The 19,275-nt window shown below is 36.9% G+C and overlaps 1 protein-coding gene across 2 annotated transcripts in view; it reads right to left on the bottom strand.

Annotated features, from left to right (window-relative positions):
- Positions 1-19,275, bottom strand: part of Yes1 (YES proto-oncogene 1, Src family tyrosine kinase) — a 50,906-nt gene that overhangs the window by 2,576 nt on the left and 29,055 nt on the right. For both annotated transcript variants that reach the window (XM_031368731.1, XM_031368730.1), the window contains exons 4-12: positions 18,077-18,175; positions 16,909-17,012; positions 16,668-16,817; positions 14,556-14,711; positions 14,202-14,381; positions 11,021-11,097; positions 9,457-9,610; positions 5,501-5,632; positions 1-875 (exon numbers count right to left, since the gene is read on the bottom strand). The exon at positions 1-875 is cut by the window's left edge and continues 2,576 nt beyond it. In XM_031368731.1, the coding sequence (XP_031224591.1) occupies positions 667-875; positions 5,501-5,632; positions 9,457-9,610; positions 11,021-11,097; positions 14,202-14,381; positions 14,556-14,711; positions 16,668-16,817; positions 16,909-17,012; positions 18,077-18,175 (1,261 nt within the window). In that variant the 3' untranslated portion in view covers positions 1-666. The remainder of the gene's footprint in view (positions 876-5,500; positions 5,633-9,456; positions 9,611-11,020; positions 11,098-14,201; positions 14,382-14,555; positions 14,712-16,667; positions 16,818-16,908; positions 17,013-18,076; positions 18,176-19,275) is intronic.

The raw sequence follows: 19,275 nt of genomic DNA, 5'->3' as shown, positions 1-19,275 counted from the left end.
TTTTGCTTTCCAGTTTTATGGACAAAGTGTGAACATATTGTATTATGCTTCTAAAGTCCATGGCTGTGGTCTAACAGTTAATCAAGTTTTTGATGCTATTCATAATCCATTTCTTTCCATTAGAAGACTTGGCCCATTTTCACACAAAAGGAGGCCTCTGTTAAGACTGCATGCTGACTATTAAACAAGGAAAAAACAGAAAACAAACAAACAAAAAAAAAACTTGAGAAAAAAATTCTAGAAAATTAAAAAAAATGGAATGGAATTATTTGGTCCCATGAAGTTCTTTGATTTTAGATTTTTACTGTGGTGTGACAGCCAAGTTTTGTACATAACAATAAATAGTTTTCTCTTGGCAAGTTTGGGGAAGAAAAGGCAATGACTAGTAAGCAGTAGTCCTGTTGCTCTTTCTTACCATGTTATCACCCACAGTCACAATATCTAGTAGCTCTACGTTCTCTGGACCCTGAAGTAGGTTGTAAGATGCATCACTGGTACTTTAGAGTTTAACGCTTGGAGAAAACAAAGTGGTTTTGAGTAACCATATCTGGACTTCCAGTTTACCATAAGAAACATGCAGAGTGAAGAGTATCTTCTCATTCCTGTGCAGGAAGAACTCACATAAGGTCTCTGTTTTGGCACATCTGTGCACACAGGTTACTTGGATTACAAATTTTCTCCTGGTTGGTACTGTGGCTCTGTAGCAGTGAAGTAGTCTTCCAAGAAGGACTGAATATATTCAAATGTTGGTCTTTCATCAGGATCCTTCTTCCAACAAAGATTCATCAATTCATGAAGGGATTCTGGACAGCCCTGAGGGCAAGGCATTCTGTATCCCCGCTCTACTTGTTCCAACACTTCGCGGTTTACCATACCTAATGTTTAAGATTCAAACATGAAAAACAACAGTCCTAGCCATAAATACCAAAAGAGAGTAAACATCCTAGTCACTAACTGAAGTCACATCAAGTTTATCTTGTAAGAAGATATTTTTCAAAATATAATGGGTTAAAATTTAAATATCAATTAATATAAAAAAGTTAAATAATAATCTGTTTTTGTTTTTTGTTTTTCTTTTCAAGACAGGGTTTCTCTGTGTAGCCCTGGCTGTCCTGGAACTCACTTTGTAGACCAAGCTGGCCTCGATCTCAGAAATCTACCTGCTTCTGCCTCCCAAGTGCTGGGATTAAAGGTGTGCGCCACCACAGCCCAGCTGTTTTCAATTTTTATGTGAAAAAAATCATGCCTTGATGAAACAATGTAAAGCTTTAGACCTTTTAAAGCTGCTATTACAAACAGAGAAATAAATAAAAATACAATAGTCAGTCAAACTCATGGTCATATTAAATACTAGTTTAGTTAATTACAGTGAGATGTTTTCAAGGTTATTCAGATAGCAAATAGTTAAAAATAAACAATGTTTGACAATTCAGATATACTACAGATAATTAGTCTTTGAAACCTCAGAGATCCATAGAATATGGCATTTAAAGATGTTTTGTTAATTAAATATCTTTTTTGACAATGAGACAGGTCTGCTCCTGATAGTACCCTCAATACACTTCAAAGAAGATGATAGGTATCAATAATCTCCATATGGAGTTGCTTTAATTGTGGCAAGCTAGCCACTGGGCTAAGAAAATGCCTATGCTTCAAATATTGACAAAATACTGTCCAGAAAGGACATATGGATACAGAGAAGATGATTGCCACATTCTGCCAAGACAGAGTAAGTAAGTCTTCCATAATAATTACTGCTTTACAAATATCTGTCAGATATATTGGGCCAGAAGCCTGAAGATGGATGCTCCAACATTATAGAGACAAGTCTGAAAAACTGTTCAGGTAGCCAACTATACCTATCTTGGAAGCTACTTGTCTGCACTTCCTACTGAGGTAATATTTATTCCTTCTCAGGTCTCTGATGGAGCTGAAAACTAGATAGATAAGAGTCTCACAATTGAGCTTAAATTGTTTAGGACTTAAGATATTTTTAAGTCTAAGAAGATTTTTTTAGGATAATACAAGTTAGGTTAGAAAATGATGTAGATATAAAAATCTAACTCACCAAATAGGATAGATAATAGAATACTGTCTCTAAATTGCCAAATAGTATGGAGTAGATATTATAATGTAAGCCATATCTGATAGTCTTCACAATTGTTCTTATTGTATCTAATTTATATTTGAAAGAAAATAGTCTTTTATTGGACTAAAAAAGGGGAATTGTGGAGAGAATATCTTGTGTCTGTACGGATATGGCTCCTGTCAATAAAAATCTGATGGCCCCTGGCTTAGGTAGGAAACAGGTTTGGCAGAAAGAATTCTGAGACAGTGCAGACACGGGAGATTTGCCTGGAAAGATGTAATGAGACAGACACATGGTACAGGTAAACAGCATGTGGCAGAATATATATTAGGATAAATGGATTATTTTAAGTTATGAATGAGCTAGTCAAGAGAAGAGCCTAGTTATATGGCCAAGTATTTGTAAATATGTTTTGAACCTGAATCTTATTTCTAGGACCTTGGGGCTTGGAGGAAGAACCAGATATAACGTCTACAGGTATCTGTTCTTCTGTTGAGGTTCTTGACCCATGAGAAATTTTGTGCAGGGTGACATATATATGGATCTATTTGGATTCTTCTACATGGAGCCATCCAGTCTGACCAGCACCATTAGTGTGAAGATGCTGTTTTTTTTTTTTATCCAGTGTATATTTTTGGATTTTTTTAAAAATCAGATTTCTGTACATACACGGAATTGAGGTTTTCATATATGGTAAGAATTTAGTCACCAAATATTAGGGGAGACAATGTCTCAACTAGACATGGTGTACCACCAAGTAAAACTACCAGGGCCAGAAATGGATAACATCTTGTTGATGTTTGCCAAAGGGGTCCCATGGAAACCGCACTATCAAACATCACAGGCTACTGCCAAGGCTGTTGGGTTGTTCTCCACAACCTGATGGTAAGGACCTATTGCTGAAGGCAACATTTACTAATTACATAGTGAACTGGTGCCTGATACAAAGCTTTATGACTACTGATTAGCATTCATGGTGCTGGAAGGTATTCTGCATGCACTGGAAGAGAAATCATCACTTATCACCTAGCTACCTACAACATTCTGCCTGCACAAAAGACTGGTGTAATTGTGCCACAAATGTTATGGGGGTAACCGAACACTTTCTGAAAGAATTTAAGGCATACTCTAAGAGATGGAACCTACACCTGACATTGCTAAAGTGGCCAAGAAACTAGATAGATGAACAATGGACCTTTGGGGAAAACAACTATTATTATTTGGCTAAAGGAACATAGTAAAAACTTCTAACAACATACTGCTGTACCCATAGATCAGTGTCTTAAGTCATATCAGAGAACTCACTTAAGCCATCAGAGAAATTTCTTCTTGCAAAAGATGGGAATTAACACAGAGTCTCACAACTAGAAAATGTGCAGAGATTGAAAGATTTTAAAAAAAACAGTCCTAAATGAGATGTGTACTGGCTGGTTTTGTGCGTCAACTTGATACAAGCTGGAATCATCAGAAAGAAGTCTTAGTTGAGGAAATGCCTCTGTGAGATTCAGCTGTAAGGGATTTTCTCAATTAGTGATTGATGGGGGAAGAGTCCATGGCTGGGTGATGCTATTCCTGGACTAGCAGTCCTGGGTTCTATAAAAAAGCAGACTGAGCAAGCCATGTGAAACAAGCCAGTAAGCAGGACCTTTCTATGGCCTCTGCATCAGGTCTTACCTCCAGGTTCCTGCTCTGTTTGAGTTCCTGTCCTAAATTCTTTCAGTGATAAACAGCAATGTGGAAGTTAAATTAAATAAACTCTCCCCTCCCTAGCTTGCTTTTTAGTTATGGTGTTTCACTGCAGCAACTGAAATCCTAACTAAGATAGGATGTTTTCATCAAAGCCCCCCTCAAAGATTGTAAAAGGTAGAGATGATAGTTGACTCCAAGGAAACATTGTCTTCCAGGACTAATACACATACACACCCAGCTACAATAGGACTGATGAACATACACACTCACAGACTTTGGTAATGCACAAGATTTGTACCGTTTCAAACCCAATGGGGTTCCAGCACTGAAAGGGGAAGTTAGGCATGATGTCCCATCCCTAATCATTAAAGTATTTATTTGCAACTTATAAGCTACGGACAAAGAGAAACATTAGTTTTCCCTAATGGAGTGTCACTTGGTGTATTAACCACATCCCTATATAGTGTATGACCATATGCCTAGGAGTAGTTGGTCATCACAAAATGAAGTTAATATATCTGTGGACTTTTGTTGTTGTTCTTAGTGTTTTTCAAGACAGGTTCCTCTGTGTAGCTCTGGCTGTCCTGGAACTAGCTCTGTACAATGGGCTAGCCTACCTCTATGAGTGCTGGGATTAAAGGTATGTACCAGACCTGGTGTGGCACTTTTTTCTTTTTTTTGGTCTTACTGGTCTTTTACTTATTTGTTTTGATTTTCATTTTGTGGGTGTTTGTTTTTTTAAATGGAGGGAAAAAAAGATGGGTGGGTAGAGAGGTGAGGAAAATGGGAGGGAAAAATGTTAAAAATATATTGTATGAAAAAAATTAATAAAAAAAAGATGAGCATGGATTAAGACAGAAGCAGAATCTTACTGGACAGGGTGATGAGGAGTGATCATTCAGTGAGAAGAGTTGTATGTGTCAGCACACAATGAAAGGGTGTGGACCACAGAATACAGCAGCAGTACAACTTCAGCTCAAATATTTAGGAATGGCATGAAACAAAAGATCAGTACAGAAATTCTTCTCGAAGATTGCATTTTCTACATTTTCACATTCCTCAACTATTAGGATACCTTCAGTGGAAATGTTTGAGAGGTAACAGGTTGAAGGAATATTCAATAATAGCTGAATTTCAATTAAGCTAAAATTTCTTCTTGCTCCCCCAAACCTATATAAATAAGACATAAAAAAGAAGAAATTTTTAAGAATAGTTTTCCCCTCTCTTCTTATTAAAGAGAAAACAGTGGTGGCACACGCCTTTAATCCCAGCACTTGGGAGGCAGAGGCAGGTGGATTTCTGAGTTCGAAGCCAGCCTGGTCTACGGATGAAGTTCCAGGACAGCCAGGACTACACAGAGAAACCCTGTCTCGAAAAACCAAAAGAGAAAACATTTCTTCTCAAAACAATCTTTGAGTCTAGAATGTCACACTTCTAGAAGAGAATATTACTTGGGGTGGGGGAACAAATATAACCTAGATATTTAAGATATGCTTCTGATCTAAGGAACACAACATATAAAAGGCCTTTTTGGAAAACATCTTACAGAAGAATATAGGGCATACTACCTGTGCTTGCTCAAGGATTCTAGCTCTCATGAGCTACTATACACCCAATTAAAGGGGGTGGGAAAAAAGTCTTTCTTCCTCACATTTTTGCCTAGTGTATCCCTCATTAAAACCTATGCTGAGATACTAAAGAGCTAGAGAAACACAAACTCACCTGGATATGGCACTCTTCCTTTTGTTACCAGCTCTGTCTGTAGAATTCCAAATGACCACACATCTGACTTTATTGTAAATCGACCATACAGAGCAGCCTCAGGAGCTGTCCACTTGATTGGAAATTTTGCACCTACAAACAATATTGACAATTTAAGTGTTTTTAAAGAATACTGTGTGAATGTAAGGTGCACAGGTCTAATCTTTATCACTATCCCTATTCTATATGTTTAAGTCTTCAAACACAGAAAATATATGGAAAACAGCACTAATTTAAAATTTTTTACATTAAATCTGTTTTTTTCTTTTATTTAATGATATAAAAAGTTGCTGGTGGGAACAGAACATGATTCAATAAAACAGTAGTAGAGGTTTTAATAAGAAAAAATTATAGATTATAATATCTGCAACTTTTGGGGGGCACATGGGATCTTGATGTGTGTGTGTGTTTATACACACACACAACCCTTAGGCTGGCCTTAAATTTTCACAATCCTGTTTCAGCCTTCTGAAAGCTGGGATTATAATCGTTTGCTAAATCAAACTAAATCTGTAACTGTTTTCTGCTTGTTTATTTGTGTGTGTGTATGTGTGTATGTGTATGTGTGTGTGTGGTATGAAGTGAACGAACGAAAATTAAAACATGCACAAGTCTCTCTCTCCCCTTGTTATGCTTTTTGAGAAAGGGTCAGCTGGTCTCTTGTGGGGCAGTGGGCTGTTCGGACAGCCTGGGCCCAGTAGAGCTGCCACCTTAGAATCCCGGAGACTCCACTGAGCAGAGTAAATTTGTTCACAAGGGACAGTAGGTGATAGCTCCTGAGACAATGGATGGCTCAGATTTCTGCCCAAACCCCTCACAGCTGCCCCTTCAGGAGATGTGTGCTCTATCAGGCAGACAATGCCCCAAGCTCCCAGCATTCTAGCTGGACCCTACACCCAGTCATCTGACCACAAGCCAGGCATGCTACACCCCATACAATAAAAGGGGCAGTTTGCCCTCTCTTCCCTCTCTTGCTCTTTGTTCCTCTCTCTTGCTCTCTTCCTCTTCTTCTTCCTCTCACTCTCTCTCTTGCTGTCTCTCTCTCCTCTCTGCTCTTTGTTCTCTTCTCTTGCTTTCCTCCTCTCCCTTCCTTCCCTTTACTTAACCAGTGTATTTTCTCCTTCCTACAATAAAATAACTCATTTATACATTGCCTCCTTTTTAACTAAGGTGCTGTGCTGCAACAGGTCAGCACTCGGGAGAGATAGAGATAGAGAGAGAGACCCAGGCTGCAGCCCAGGACCCTGCCTTTGGTACAACAGTCTCTAACATGCTATCTATCGGAGAATGACTGAATACAGATCCTTCTGCCTCTAACTCACAAGTGCTACGTTTAGAGACATAAGATACTATACCACTGTAAAATCAACAACTTCAGGGTCATTTGACATCCAGTGGCTGTAGCTAATTACGGTTGAAGGCATATTCTATTAGGTCTAATAGCTACTGGCTTTTGCTCATAATCATTTCTGTATTTTGTGCTGTCTTTGCATAAGTTTTTATTGTGCTATCATATTTTTTATTGTGTGTTTGGTTGATTGCATGTGCTATGGAACTTGTATGAAGGTCAGAGGACAACTTTGTGGAGTTGTGGCTCTACCTTTCAACCTTTACATGGTTGAAATATCAAACTCAGGTCACCAGGCTTGAGAAGCAAGCACATTTGCCAGTTGAACAATCTCACCAGCCCTTGTGTTACCATTTTCAAAACACCATGTTAATTTACACAAATATTTAATGTATGATTTTGATATACAAGCATTATAATAATTATTATGGGTATACAAACAACAAAGCTTTCAACAAACTGTACTTATGCTAATAAAAGTATTGGTAATATATATGCTTGAAGAGATTATATACACACACATATATTTACAACACAAAGAGTTCTTAGATATTAGGAAAATATCATTCAATTTTCATTTGTCATAATAACAAGAGGTTTCACTATAGAGTGGCTGCTAGATTTAGCCTTAAACAAATGGTTAAGATTTTCTAAGTAAGGATTACAGGAACCTATGACTGTTGGAGGTATACATAGGGGTAGAGACAGCAAAGAAGTAGAGAAGACAGTGAAATGACTCAGCAGTTAAGAGCACTAGCTGCTTTTCTAGAGGGAATGGCTTGATCCTCAGCACCCACCTGGCAGCTAACTTCCATTTGTCACTCCAGTTCCAGAGGATCTGACACCCTCTTCTGGCTTCCACAGGTACTGCATGCATGCTGTGCACAGACATAACATGCAAGCAAAACACCCACACACATAAAAATAAATAAATAAAAAAATCCTTTTTAAAAACAAGAGCTAACTGGGTGATGATGGCAGGCACATTTAATCACAGCATTCAGAGTTAAGGGCCAGCCTGGTCTACAGAGTGAGTTCCAGGACAGCCAAGGCTACAGAGAAAAAGCCTGTTTCAAAAAACAAAAACAAAAAAACCCACAAACCTGGAGCTAAATCATGGTTTTTCTACCTTGGCAATGCTGACTATTCTGGGCATGGTAATTATTTTGATTATTAGTCTGTATGTTACAGCATGTTTAGCCTCTATCAGATGTTGACAGTAGTCCCCAAACTGGAACAACCAAAAATGTTTCTAGACACTTCTGATGTCTCCTTCGGGTAGGAAAAAATAATGCTTGATTAGGAATCACCTTCAATCTAAGACAACAGTTTAAATAACAACTCACCAAGTTTGATTAAAAAGAGTAACAAAACATTTATGTGAGGAGATAGCTGAGTGGGTCAAGTGTTTGCTGCTCTTGAGGACTTGAACCCATGTAAAGCTATAACTTGTGTTTGTAATCCTAGTGCTTTCACAGTGAGGGAAAGTGGAAACAAGAAAATGTCAGGAAGTTTGCAGACAGCTAGTCCTGTCCTTATATTGGGAAACAAGAAATTAAATTTTAAAGAAGATGGGATGATGCCCAAGGTTGTCTTCTGACCTCTGAATGTTTACTGTATCATGTGTGTATCTGTACTCATACACACAAACACACATGCACACACAAAGGATTAATAAAATTTACTGCTAACATCCTTAAAGAAAGTAACAAAGATATTTTATCTGCTATATTTATAATGCAAAAGTATTTTGTCAAGTTCTTTGTAGGAATTAACTATTAGAAAGGTAAAGTATTGTTATTAAATATAATTTTATGAATAATATCAATGTTCTGAGTCCTCTGAAAAAATCTAGAACTATTTCATTTTTATTGTAACTTATTTTAATATTTTTAAGCTTCAAAAAATTTTTTTGCATGTATATGTGTATTTGTACATGCATTTGAGTGCAGGCTATTCATGCCACAGCATGGGTATGTCAGACAGGACAATTTTAGGGAGTTGTTTCTTTTTCTACTTTGTCAAGACAGGATCTCTCATTTCTGATGGTAATCTACCTACTCCAGGTTAGCTGGCCTGCCAGCTTCTTAATGATTCTCTTGCCTTCACCTTCCATCTCCTCCTTCAGAAATGTTGGGATTACAGATGACAGGGGTTCTAGGGGACAAACATAGGCCATCAGGCTTTGCATTCCAAGTGTTTTGCTGGGCCCTCTCCTTATTTCCCTTTCCCCCAGATTTTATTGACTTCCAACAGGTCTCATATATAGAGCTGCTTTGCTACATGGGAAACACCCACCCAGAGGCATCTAGTCCACAAATAGTTTTGTGCCAGGTCCATATGAACATGAATGTTACATGCTGGGCAAAAAGGCAGCCTCACAACAAAGGACTTTTGCAGCCACATCCTACCTGGTACTACACATGTGCTGACATCCCACTGGCAGGCCTAGGCAGGAATGTGGCTATCCACTAGAACTGTTTGTACTCCATAAAGCTCTGGGTATTTAAAATAGTATTAAGACAAGCATAGGGCATTAGATTATACACATCTATGTATGTTACTTTACCTTGTCTTGCTGTGTATTCATTGTCTTCAATTAATCTTGCTAAGCCAAAATCTGCTATTTTGCATACAAGATTTTCTCCTACAAGAATGTTAGCAGCTCGGAGATCTCGGTGAATATAGTTCATTCTTTCAATATATGCCATGCCATCAGCAATCTTAAAGAGAGGAAAAAAAAAAAGATTAAAAAAATACGATGCAAAGGGAAGAAGACGCTTCTTGTTAAACTAAAGGGACTGTTGAAAAACTGGGTAACTCTAGACACAGTCTAGAATACAACAACAAAAACAACAAAAAATTCTGCAAGAAGAACAACAAAAAAGCTAAATTAATTTTTATATCCTAACACCTGCAAGAAAAAAAGATCAACATATATTCTGGAGATCAAGATTTTATGCCTAGAGTACACAGTTACTATGATCAGCACAATGTCCTATTTTCTTGTCAATGGTTAGAAGAAGTGCATCATTAGACAAAACAAAACCCCACACATTCTAAGGTGCTGAAGAACCAACACATTATAGCTTGTCAGTCAGATGTGGCCACAGCCCATTTTCATATGCCTTAAGAAGTTAAAAAAAAAAAGGCTTTAACATTTTTTTAAAGGGCTGTGAAAACTAATGAGGCCCAACAGAGTTTGTATGTGGCTCGTAACGCCCATGTCATTTACCTAAGGTTTTTTGTTTGTTTGTTTTAATAAAAAAGGTCTGCCATTTTTCTAAGAGAAAGTGCCCAATAGCCTTGAACGAAGAGCCTAGTATATGCCTGTCTCCTCTGACGTTACTCTACATTATCAGATGTTATGGATATTTGGATTCTTACTGATAGGTAAGAACTGCAGAAACAAAGTCATCAACGGTAGCTAATAAATGGTACCTGCAATACTTGCCATCTATCTAAATAGAAACTTTGCAATCAAAATTTAGAAATATAAAAGATTAATTCTTACCTGTATACTATCTGAATTCTTGTCTTAGACTAGAATAAACAAAAAAATTTCCACACACTTTCAGGCTTTAGTATTTGGAATAACCTTCATCCACCTTAGTCTGTCTTGTCTGTCTGTCTTCCTTCCTTCCTTTTCTTTCTGAATAACCTTCATCCACCTTAGTTTTCTTATCTTTTCCCTCTCTTTTTTTTCTTGTTTGGTTTTTCAAGACAAAGTTTCTCTGTGTAGTCCTAAAACTCATTCTGCAGACCATGCTGGCCTTGGACTCAGATTGGTCTGCCTCTACCTCCTGAGTGCTAGGATTAAAAGCATGTCCTGCCATCTCCACCCAGCCCATCTTAATTCTTTAAAATTTATCTGCTGAAATGTAAATACAGACTTTGTATTTATGGATGAACTGTGTCAAAGGCCATATGGCACAGGGCAGCACCTGACTGAGAGAGCTACAGCACTCTACCTGGCTCTGCTACTATGGAGCTCACACTGAACTATCTCCAATGTTCCTTCCTCTCCTAAAATTCAAGTATTTCATTACACAAAATTTTAACATTATGCTAAGATTCTTCTGCATTTTAAACATATACTTTCAATTAAAATGGATACATGTATATGAAACTACCTGAGCAGCCATATCAACCAGCTGTGGAAGCTTCAAATACTTTCCATCTCCTTCTTTAAGGAAATCTAACAAGCTCCCTGTAAGAGACAGAAAGATATTCTAGAAAAATTCAAACATTATATTAAAATGGAAGTAAATGCTCTTCTACACACACACACACTCTCAGCCAGCCAACTGGGAACATACTGGGGTAGCTACAATTACAAAGAGGCAGCTCATGCTGGTCTGATATAGCTCTTAGTGTTAGGAGATGGCACTATGGGGATAGTGAAGTGTGACAAACTCAGGAAAGGTCTGGTTGTTTTTTCTCTACTGTGAGTTAAGATCATTCAACATCAGATAAACCCAGATCAAGAAACATTTTTATAAAAACAAAACAACAAAAAAAATAAACACTCTTTTCATAAGAAAGGTTTCAGATTAAAAGACTCAAAAGAGAAATGGCAATTGAATATTGGGCTTGACAATAGACTCTTCCCTAGTATAATTGGTAGAACTGATAGAGAGAGGCAAACAAATTCTGAGGAATGAGAATAACATGAACAGAACTTAAGGGCAGGGCTGGGGCCAGCATAGCTCAGTGGTAGAGCATGCTCTTAGCATATACAAGACCCTGGGTTTGATTGTCAGCACAACAGCAGAAGAAAACACAACACAGAAATCAAGAGCAACAAGAAAATCTGTCTGCACATGAAGCAATATAACCCTGACAAAGCACAGGAGGCAATAAGCTTTGATGGGTTGTAAGGGTCTACTGCTAAGCAACTAAATAGTAAAATGAGGAATTACTGCATTTTAAAACCAGAAAGAACTTTTGTTATCTTATATTCTAAATCTCTCACTGTAAATAATTAATGAAATTATAGAACAGAATTCTAGCATTTTCTCCCAATTTTAAAAAGTCAATAATTGAACTATGTAGATGGTCCATTAGATTTACCTCCATTTGACTTCTTATACTAGTAATATCTTGATTTAAATTTCTTTCTTGTCCTTTTATCCCTTCCTGTTCTATTTTATTTAATGTACTCATTCAAATGCCACAGGTGGCAATTGTTTGCAGCCCAAACACCTTCCAAAAATACATATACTTTGGGACTTTACGTATATGTTGGCTGTCAATGAATAGGCAATTGTTTTTAGTTCTTTTAGAGGGATTTTTCCCCCTGTTGCAAACTTGTAGTGGGTAGATGCCCCCATCACCACTAGAGGGAACTATATCATCAGCTAAGGTGGAGACTTTTTGAGAAGATGACAAATAGTAACTAGTTTAATTCAAAAAAGTAAAAAATTAAAATTTAAAAATAGATCCAATTCAAACAGGGTAGATTCAGGCTAATCAGCATCATTTCATCACTTGCTGGCTCCTATTCTAAGGCAACAATGGCCTAGAAATAGTATCAACCTTGTCTGGCTTTGCCCCTGGCTCTAACTAGCTGTTATGTAAGAGTCCACCTGTGCCTGGGTTGGGGAGGATGAGAAATTTCAATGACAGCAGGGAAAAACAATTACTAGAAATCCTGTGTTTAAGAACTGTATTTATATAAAATGAGGCAAAAATAATTCCCTCTAATGTCTTTGCCTTAGTGTTATAGATACAGGTTTATCACTTTAATTCAACTTTTCTACTTTTCTGCTGCCCTAGCAATCTATTTCCTTTAGTTAAATCTACTTTCAAAAGACTCAGGCTGCCTAATTTTCCTTTAAAGTCTCATAAGATCCTGTGGGATAACTAGGAATAAATATTATTCCATTAAAAAAGTAATACATTTCCTCTTTTCAAAAGTCTACAGAAAAATCATGTTAGAAAGTACTGTTAGAAAGGCAAAAATTTGTATGTATAAAAATAGAGGAAATAAAAATGGAGGCAAGAGGGCTCAGTGGGTAAAGGTGCCTGCTGTCAAGACTAGTAACCTGACTTTTATCCCAAGACTAAATATAAACTGTCTTTTGACTTCCACACACGTCACAGCACAACACAACTATACATATATACATGCAAAATACATAAATAAATGTAATTTTAAAGGAGACAAGTAATCAAGCTCTTTGAACTATGAACACTGTGAGCTACAGTAGCAATCTGTCTGCCAGGTATCGCATTGGTACAATCAGGATATGAATATTATGGAAGGAACCAATCATCTTTTGATTGGACTTAAAAGGCCCATTTCAAAAGACAGAACCCATATGACAGTGTTAGTGAGGCCAAGAACCTCTGAGATCATGGGCCCTAAGGAATAGCTACAATTATTCTGTTAAATGAACAAAGCAATAAAAGGACCTCTGACAACATACTGTTATACCCATAGACAAGTACATCACTGAACCATCATCAGAGAGACTTCTTGCAGGAGATGGTAATTAACACAAAGAGGCACAACTGGACAACATGCAGGGTAAGAGATTTTGGAACATTGAGCTCTAAATGGGATCAGGGTTAGATACCCTAAATGGATCATATCTCTCCCTCAAGGCTTAGCAGTCTATGCAAGAGCCAGAGGTGGTGGATGACTCCATGATAACACATTTTCCAGACACAGCAAGTCTGATACATGTATGAACTCACAAGGACTGTGATAGCATGCACAATACCTACCCAGTTCACATGGACAAAATCCTAGCACAGAGAAGGCAAAGCACACGGTTCAACTCCTAACCAAGAGCCTATTTGTAACTGACAACTGCTGAGAAAGGGAAAAATCAAGTTTTTCCAATGGAGAGACAATGGGCATATCAAAAACACCCCAGGGAAGGTTGTATGCTCAGGAACAGTTGGCCAACACAAAATGAACTCCGTGTTTTTGTTTTTAATTGTGTGTTGCTTCTTTTTCGCATACTTTTTGTCTGTCTGTTTTTTTTTTTTTTTTCCAAGACAGGGTTTCTCTGTATAGTCCTGGCTGTCCTGGAACTCACTCTATAGACCAGGCTGGCCTCGAACTCAGAAATCCGCCTGCCTCTGCCTCCCAAGTGCTGGGATTAAAGGCATGCGCCACCACACCCGGCTATGTCTTTCTTTCTCAGAGAAGGAATATAAAGTTTGGTGGGTGGATTGAATGGGGATCTGAGAAAGAGTATGATATGACTAAGATATACTGTATGTTTTTTAATATAAATAAGAATAAAACTAAGTTGTTTCATTGTAACACAATCCTTTAAAAGATAATTCATATGCACATACCTTTTGACATAAACTCAGTGACAATATAAATTGGCTCTTCAGAAACAACTGCATAAAGTGGAACAAGTTTATCATGTCTTAATTTTTTCATTATCTGAGCTTCTTGAAGGAATGCTTCTGGCATCATTGTACCTGGCTTTAGTGTTTTGATTGCTACTTTTGTAGTTCCATTCCATGTTCCTAGGAAAACAATTTATTTTACTCTTTTAATCTGTACTTCAAGTAATTTTAGACCAAAATTCAATCAATAATAAAAGTTATACTACATAATAAAATATATATTGTACATATTTTGCTATTTTAACTTATGGTTCTATAACAAAATGAGAGAACAACAAAGCTCAGGCTTCTTACCCATCCACACTTCGCCAAAGCATCCTTGACCTAGTTTAACCTCTAGTCGCAAAGATTCTCGAGGGATTTCCCAAGCATCTTTTGCTAGACCTTGAGTCTGGGGTTTCACAGTTGGACACACAGTTGTTAACTTGTGGCATAATCCATCAGCATGTTCTAGATAGATAAACAGGGTACACTGTAAATGAATTGCTTTTTAAGACAAATAAAATATTAGTGTGTATATCCTATGATTACTTATTTATTTGATCCATCTTGGAGATAGATATCACTATGTAGCCTTGGCTAGCCTGGATTGAACTCAGAGATTCACCTGCTTCTAGGATTTAAGGTATATGCCACCATACCTGATCGAGTTTTTTAAAAAAGCTCGTCATTAAATTAAAATCAGTCTCCTATCAGTTTTATTCTAAAAAGATATATAACATGGGAAGCTTTCAATAAGAAGGTGGAGTATATACAAATAAAACACTTTAGAAATACATTTATGCTAATATTTATTGAGTATGTATGCTTATGTTATTATGTCAATTAGCATTATATAAATCTTTCATATAAATTGAGATTGGAAAAGCTAGAGAACTGTCCTAAGATCCCAGCTAGTAATTGAGAACATTCAAACACAAGTCTGTCTACTTCCAAAACTCCACTTTACTTTTTGGCACGTACATAGGGTATCTGATAGTTGAATTCAGATTCTTCCTACCTTAGCCTTCTAAGTGCTGGCCTGCACCACAGCTTAAAGCTCTGCTTTTGATCACTAAGATTCATGTACTCCCTGAGGGAGATCCATTATTAGTTGTTATTTCTAATAACAACTTATTTGTAAAACTCTGAAAATCAAGGAAGAAGTTGATATAAGAGACTGAATTTTAAATAAAGGAGACCTGAAAGCAGCCAGTCCAGATTCATAATGGCTTGGTTTGTGTATCCTGCTTATATAAAACTTCTCATTGTAAATGAGACACATTTCCTCTCATTCTCATCAAGCAACCATTTAAATCCATTATAACAAAGGCAATTACAAGTAATGCCAGCTTAGTAACACATTCAATCAATGTCAAACATGTTGATTGACTTGATCGTTTGTTTGCTGCTAGCTGTCACAGAAGAACTGCCATGGAAACCTTCCCCCCTTGTAGTACTAATTATTTAAAGATTTTCACATGCATTTACATATCTAATTGACAATGAAAATTTTAAGGCACAAGACTCCAAGATAGAATACTTTTCAAAGGTCCTTGAAAGGCAAGAATGTGCATTTTTCTTGGGTAAGAAATAGCATCCTCTAATTGGATTTGGTACGGTTTATATTTTAGAAGGTCTTAATAGATTCAGCTTCTACAGAAGGAAATCAAAGAAGGCATCTGAGGGCTTTTGACTATATTCTTTATCTTTTCTTTTTTTTTTACAGCGCTGGGAAGGGTACTTCCACAAACATAATTAAGCAGTTTACCATTGAGGTAAATTACAATTCCAGATCTGAGAAAGCTTTTTTATAGTCCAAGTTTAATTTTGGCTACTTAATAAATAAAGTCTTCACTGTCACATTTTTTAATTTACTGTCACAATCTATCTTAGCATTTATGTATTATGATATGGAACTCCAATGTAAATACTATGTCAATAAGACATAACAATCTCAATAATAGTCTGATATGAGCATGCTATCCAATAATCCAATTCAATTTCCAGGTGTTATCATTCTTTATTTTCTGAGTCAGGGTCCTGCTATACTGCCTGGGCAACATGCAAGTCTTGTTCCTCATTTTGAAGCTAGACCACAGCACCAGCAGGATGGCTCAGCTGGTACTTGTAGTCAAGCCTGACAACTTAAGTCTCATTCACAGGACCCACACAGTACAAGGAGAAAACTGACTCACTCAGTTGTCACCTGACCTTCACACATGTATCACAGCATGTGTGCATACACACACATTAACATGTATATACAACTAAACAATTTTCAAAAACCCAACTCAGAATTTATTGGGCAACCAACATTTATTAGGCATTTACTGTGTCTAGATATAAATGAGATTATAGCTTGATAGACTTGTCTTCACAAAATAGGGTAAGGGACTAATTCCTACCTCTGAAGTGCTCACTTACCTGTGTAATGCTTTACCAGTTTCTGCAGCGTATCAAACTGAGCTCTGGTCGTGATGTAGTATCCACCATTGTCAAGTTTTCTAATTTTGTAATGCTTCACATTGTCACCCCTTACCTCATCCCAATCACGAATTGAGAGGGAATAAGCACCTGGGGAGAAAGGGGGAATGAACACATTCATTCCAGCTTCCCTGAACTATGGTTAAGGCATTCTATGCATATATTAATATAATATTCATACCTTTAGTAGTTTCACTTTCTCTTACTAAGAATATACCTCGCTGATTCCCAGGATTCAGAAGTAATCTTTCAGCATCTTTTCTCCCCATTTTGCCAAAATACCATCTAAAAAATGATATTAATGATATTTTGATTTAGAAAGATATAAGGGTCAGAAAAATTACATACATGCATCAATAAGAATGGTGTATGATAGCTGGGCTGTTGGGGTACACAACTTAATTCCAGCACTTGGGAGGCAGAGATCTCTGAGTTTGAGGTCAGCCTGGTCTACAGAGAGTTCTAGGACAGCTACACAAAGAAATCCTGTCTTGAAAACAAAAACAAAAAAACAACCAACCAAACAAAAAAGAATGGAGTATGACAGAAAGCATGACAAGGAATAGCTGTAACCTAAATATACATAACAATAAATATAAAAATAATAAAGTAAAAAATAAACATTAATATTAAATCAAATATGAAGATATATTAATTATGGAAATATCCTCTGATAGTTTTTCCATATACCATCTACTCAACAAGTCTCTTAAATTCTCATTACCAGCCAGAAAAACAGTAAAATAGAAAAGAAAAGACAGAAAATACTGATAGAAAATCTGTCAGAGACAGGGAAATAGTTCTTTGGAAACAATGTGATCACCTATATTCAATAAGATGCAAGTATATAATATCAAAATTATAGGTAACTCCAAATCTGTGTCAGTTTGATTTAAAAAAGTTTAGTGACAAAAATGACAGTCACTACTGTGGGAAAGTGCACAGAATACTGAAGATGACAAAGAACCAAACAAAGAGTAACAAAAGTAATAGTAGAAAAAGAGCACTCTTATGACTTGTATCAGTAAAAATAAACAGCACAACTGTATACTCTGTGCAAGGACCTGAAAAGACAGTCTGTGGAGTACAAAAGACTGAATTTTTAAAATGAGCAGAAAAATAAAGAAAAGAGATTAAATATAATGTGGAATTATTAATACAGTTTACTTACTGTGTGTTTCTGAGCAGACACAATATTAATTATTAATTCTCAAACAACATTTATTAATATGATACATTAGCTGTTTAAGACTAGCATATAACTCTGTGTAAAGTTGTGGTTACATAGAATGTGCATTAAAACATTTTAAAAGTCAAAATAATTAATAAAATATGAAGTAATAACATACTCTTCTGCCTGAATGGAATCTGCAGGCGCTACATAATTGCTAGGGATATAACCATTCTTTCCGGTAGCAATTGATCTTGCTTCCCACCAGTCTCCTTCCCTGCAACAAACAAAAAAACAACAATCACCATAATGTAGACTCTTATCCAAGGTGTAATTTCTTATCTCAAGCAAAGAATAGAAAGCACTTCCATTTTTTTAATCTGGCTTTTTTTTTACGGATTAATCAGACTGAGCTGAACTCAAATGAACAGTATTTTAAAAAGCTAGTTACATGAATAAGTTCATAAGCTCACACAAAGCACAACTGTTCTAAACCAACAGTAGTAACAACAACAAAACCCTTAAATAATGCACCTTGAATTCTACTTACCTTTTTTTATATTCTTTCAACTAAAGCTAGTAAAACTATGTTGAATAAATATTTATTAAATTTTTATATAAACTGTATTTGCATGTCATATATAGCACACCCCCCATTTAAAGGATAACATTTAAGGCTTTTAATATATTCAGAGTTGTACAGTCATCAAAATAATTCATTTTAGAACATTTTACTGTCTTAAAAACCCTGGGCTGGAGAATTCACTTGCCATCCAAGCTAATAACCTAAATTTAATCCTCAGAGACCATATAAAGGAGGAAGGTGAGACCCAACTACATCAAGTTGTTCTCTGGCCTCCACATATGTGCCCATATACACACTAATAAATAAATAAAATAAAGTTGAAAAAAGTCCAGCCCATGCCAACATGTCACTCACAGCACCTTCTCTGCCCCACACATTCTCTTTAGGTGGCCTTTATGAATAAGCTTATCATGGAAGATGGGGCCACTTATGAAGTTTTTTTGTGGCTGCCTTCTTAGAATATTATTAAGGTTCATCCATATTTTAGCCTACATCATGTTTTTTTGTTGTTGCTACCAAATGCTTTCTTAATAGCATTTAAAAATATAACTTTTTGCTCTCTCCGGTGAGTTCCTAAGCCGGGAGCAGCCACCTGGGAGGAGTCGCAGGGGAGCCGCCGGGCCACAGCGACCGGATCCTTTCAGCTTCCAAGTAACAGAGGTGGGTCAGCGACCTTAGCCGCCTCTCCCTTGCATGGGGAGAGTCTGCCTCCAGAGACCGCCGGGACCCGGAGTCTCCAGTGAGAGCCGCCATCCTCTCTCCGGTGAGTTCCTAAGCTGGGAGCAGCCACC

The sequence above is a fragment of the Mastomys coucha genome, unplaced genomic scaffold (assembly GCF_008632895.1).
Source record: "Mastomys coucha isolate ucsf_1 unplaced genomic scaffold, UCSF_Mcou_1 pScaffold14, whole genome shotgun sequence".
NCBI lineage: Eukaryota > Metazoa > Chordata > Mammalia > Rodentia > Muridae > Mastomys > Mastomys coucha.
Note: the sequence above shows the minus strand (reverse complement) of the source record. Positions and strands in the feature narration are given on the sequence as shown.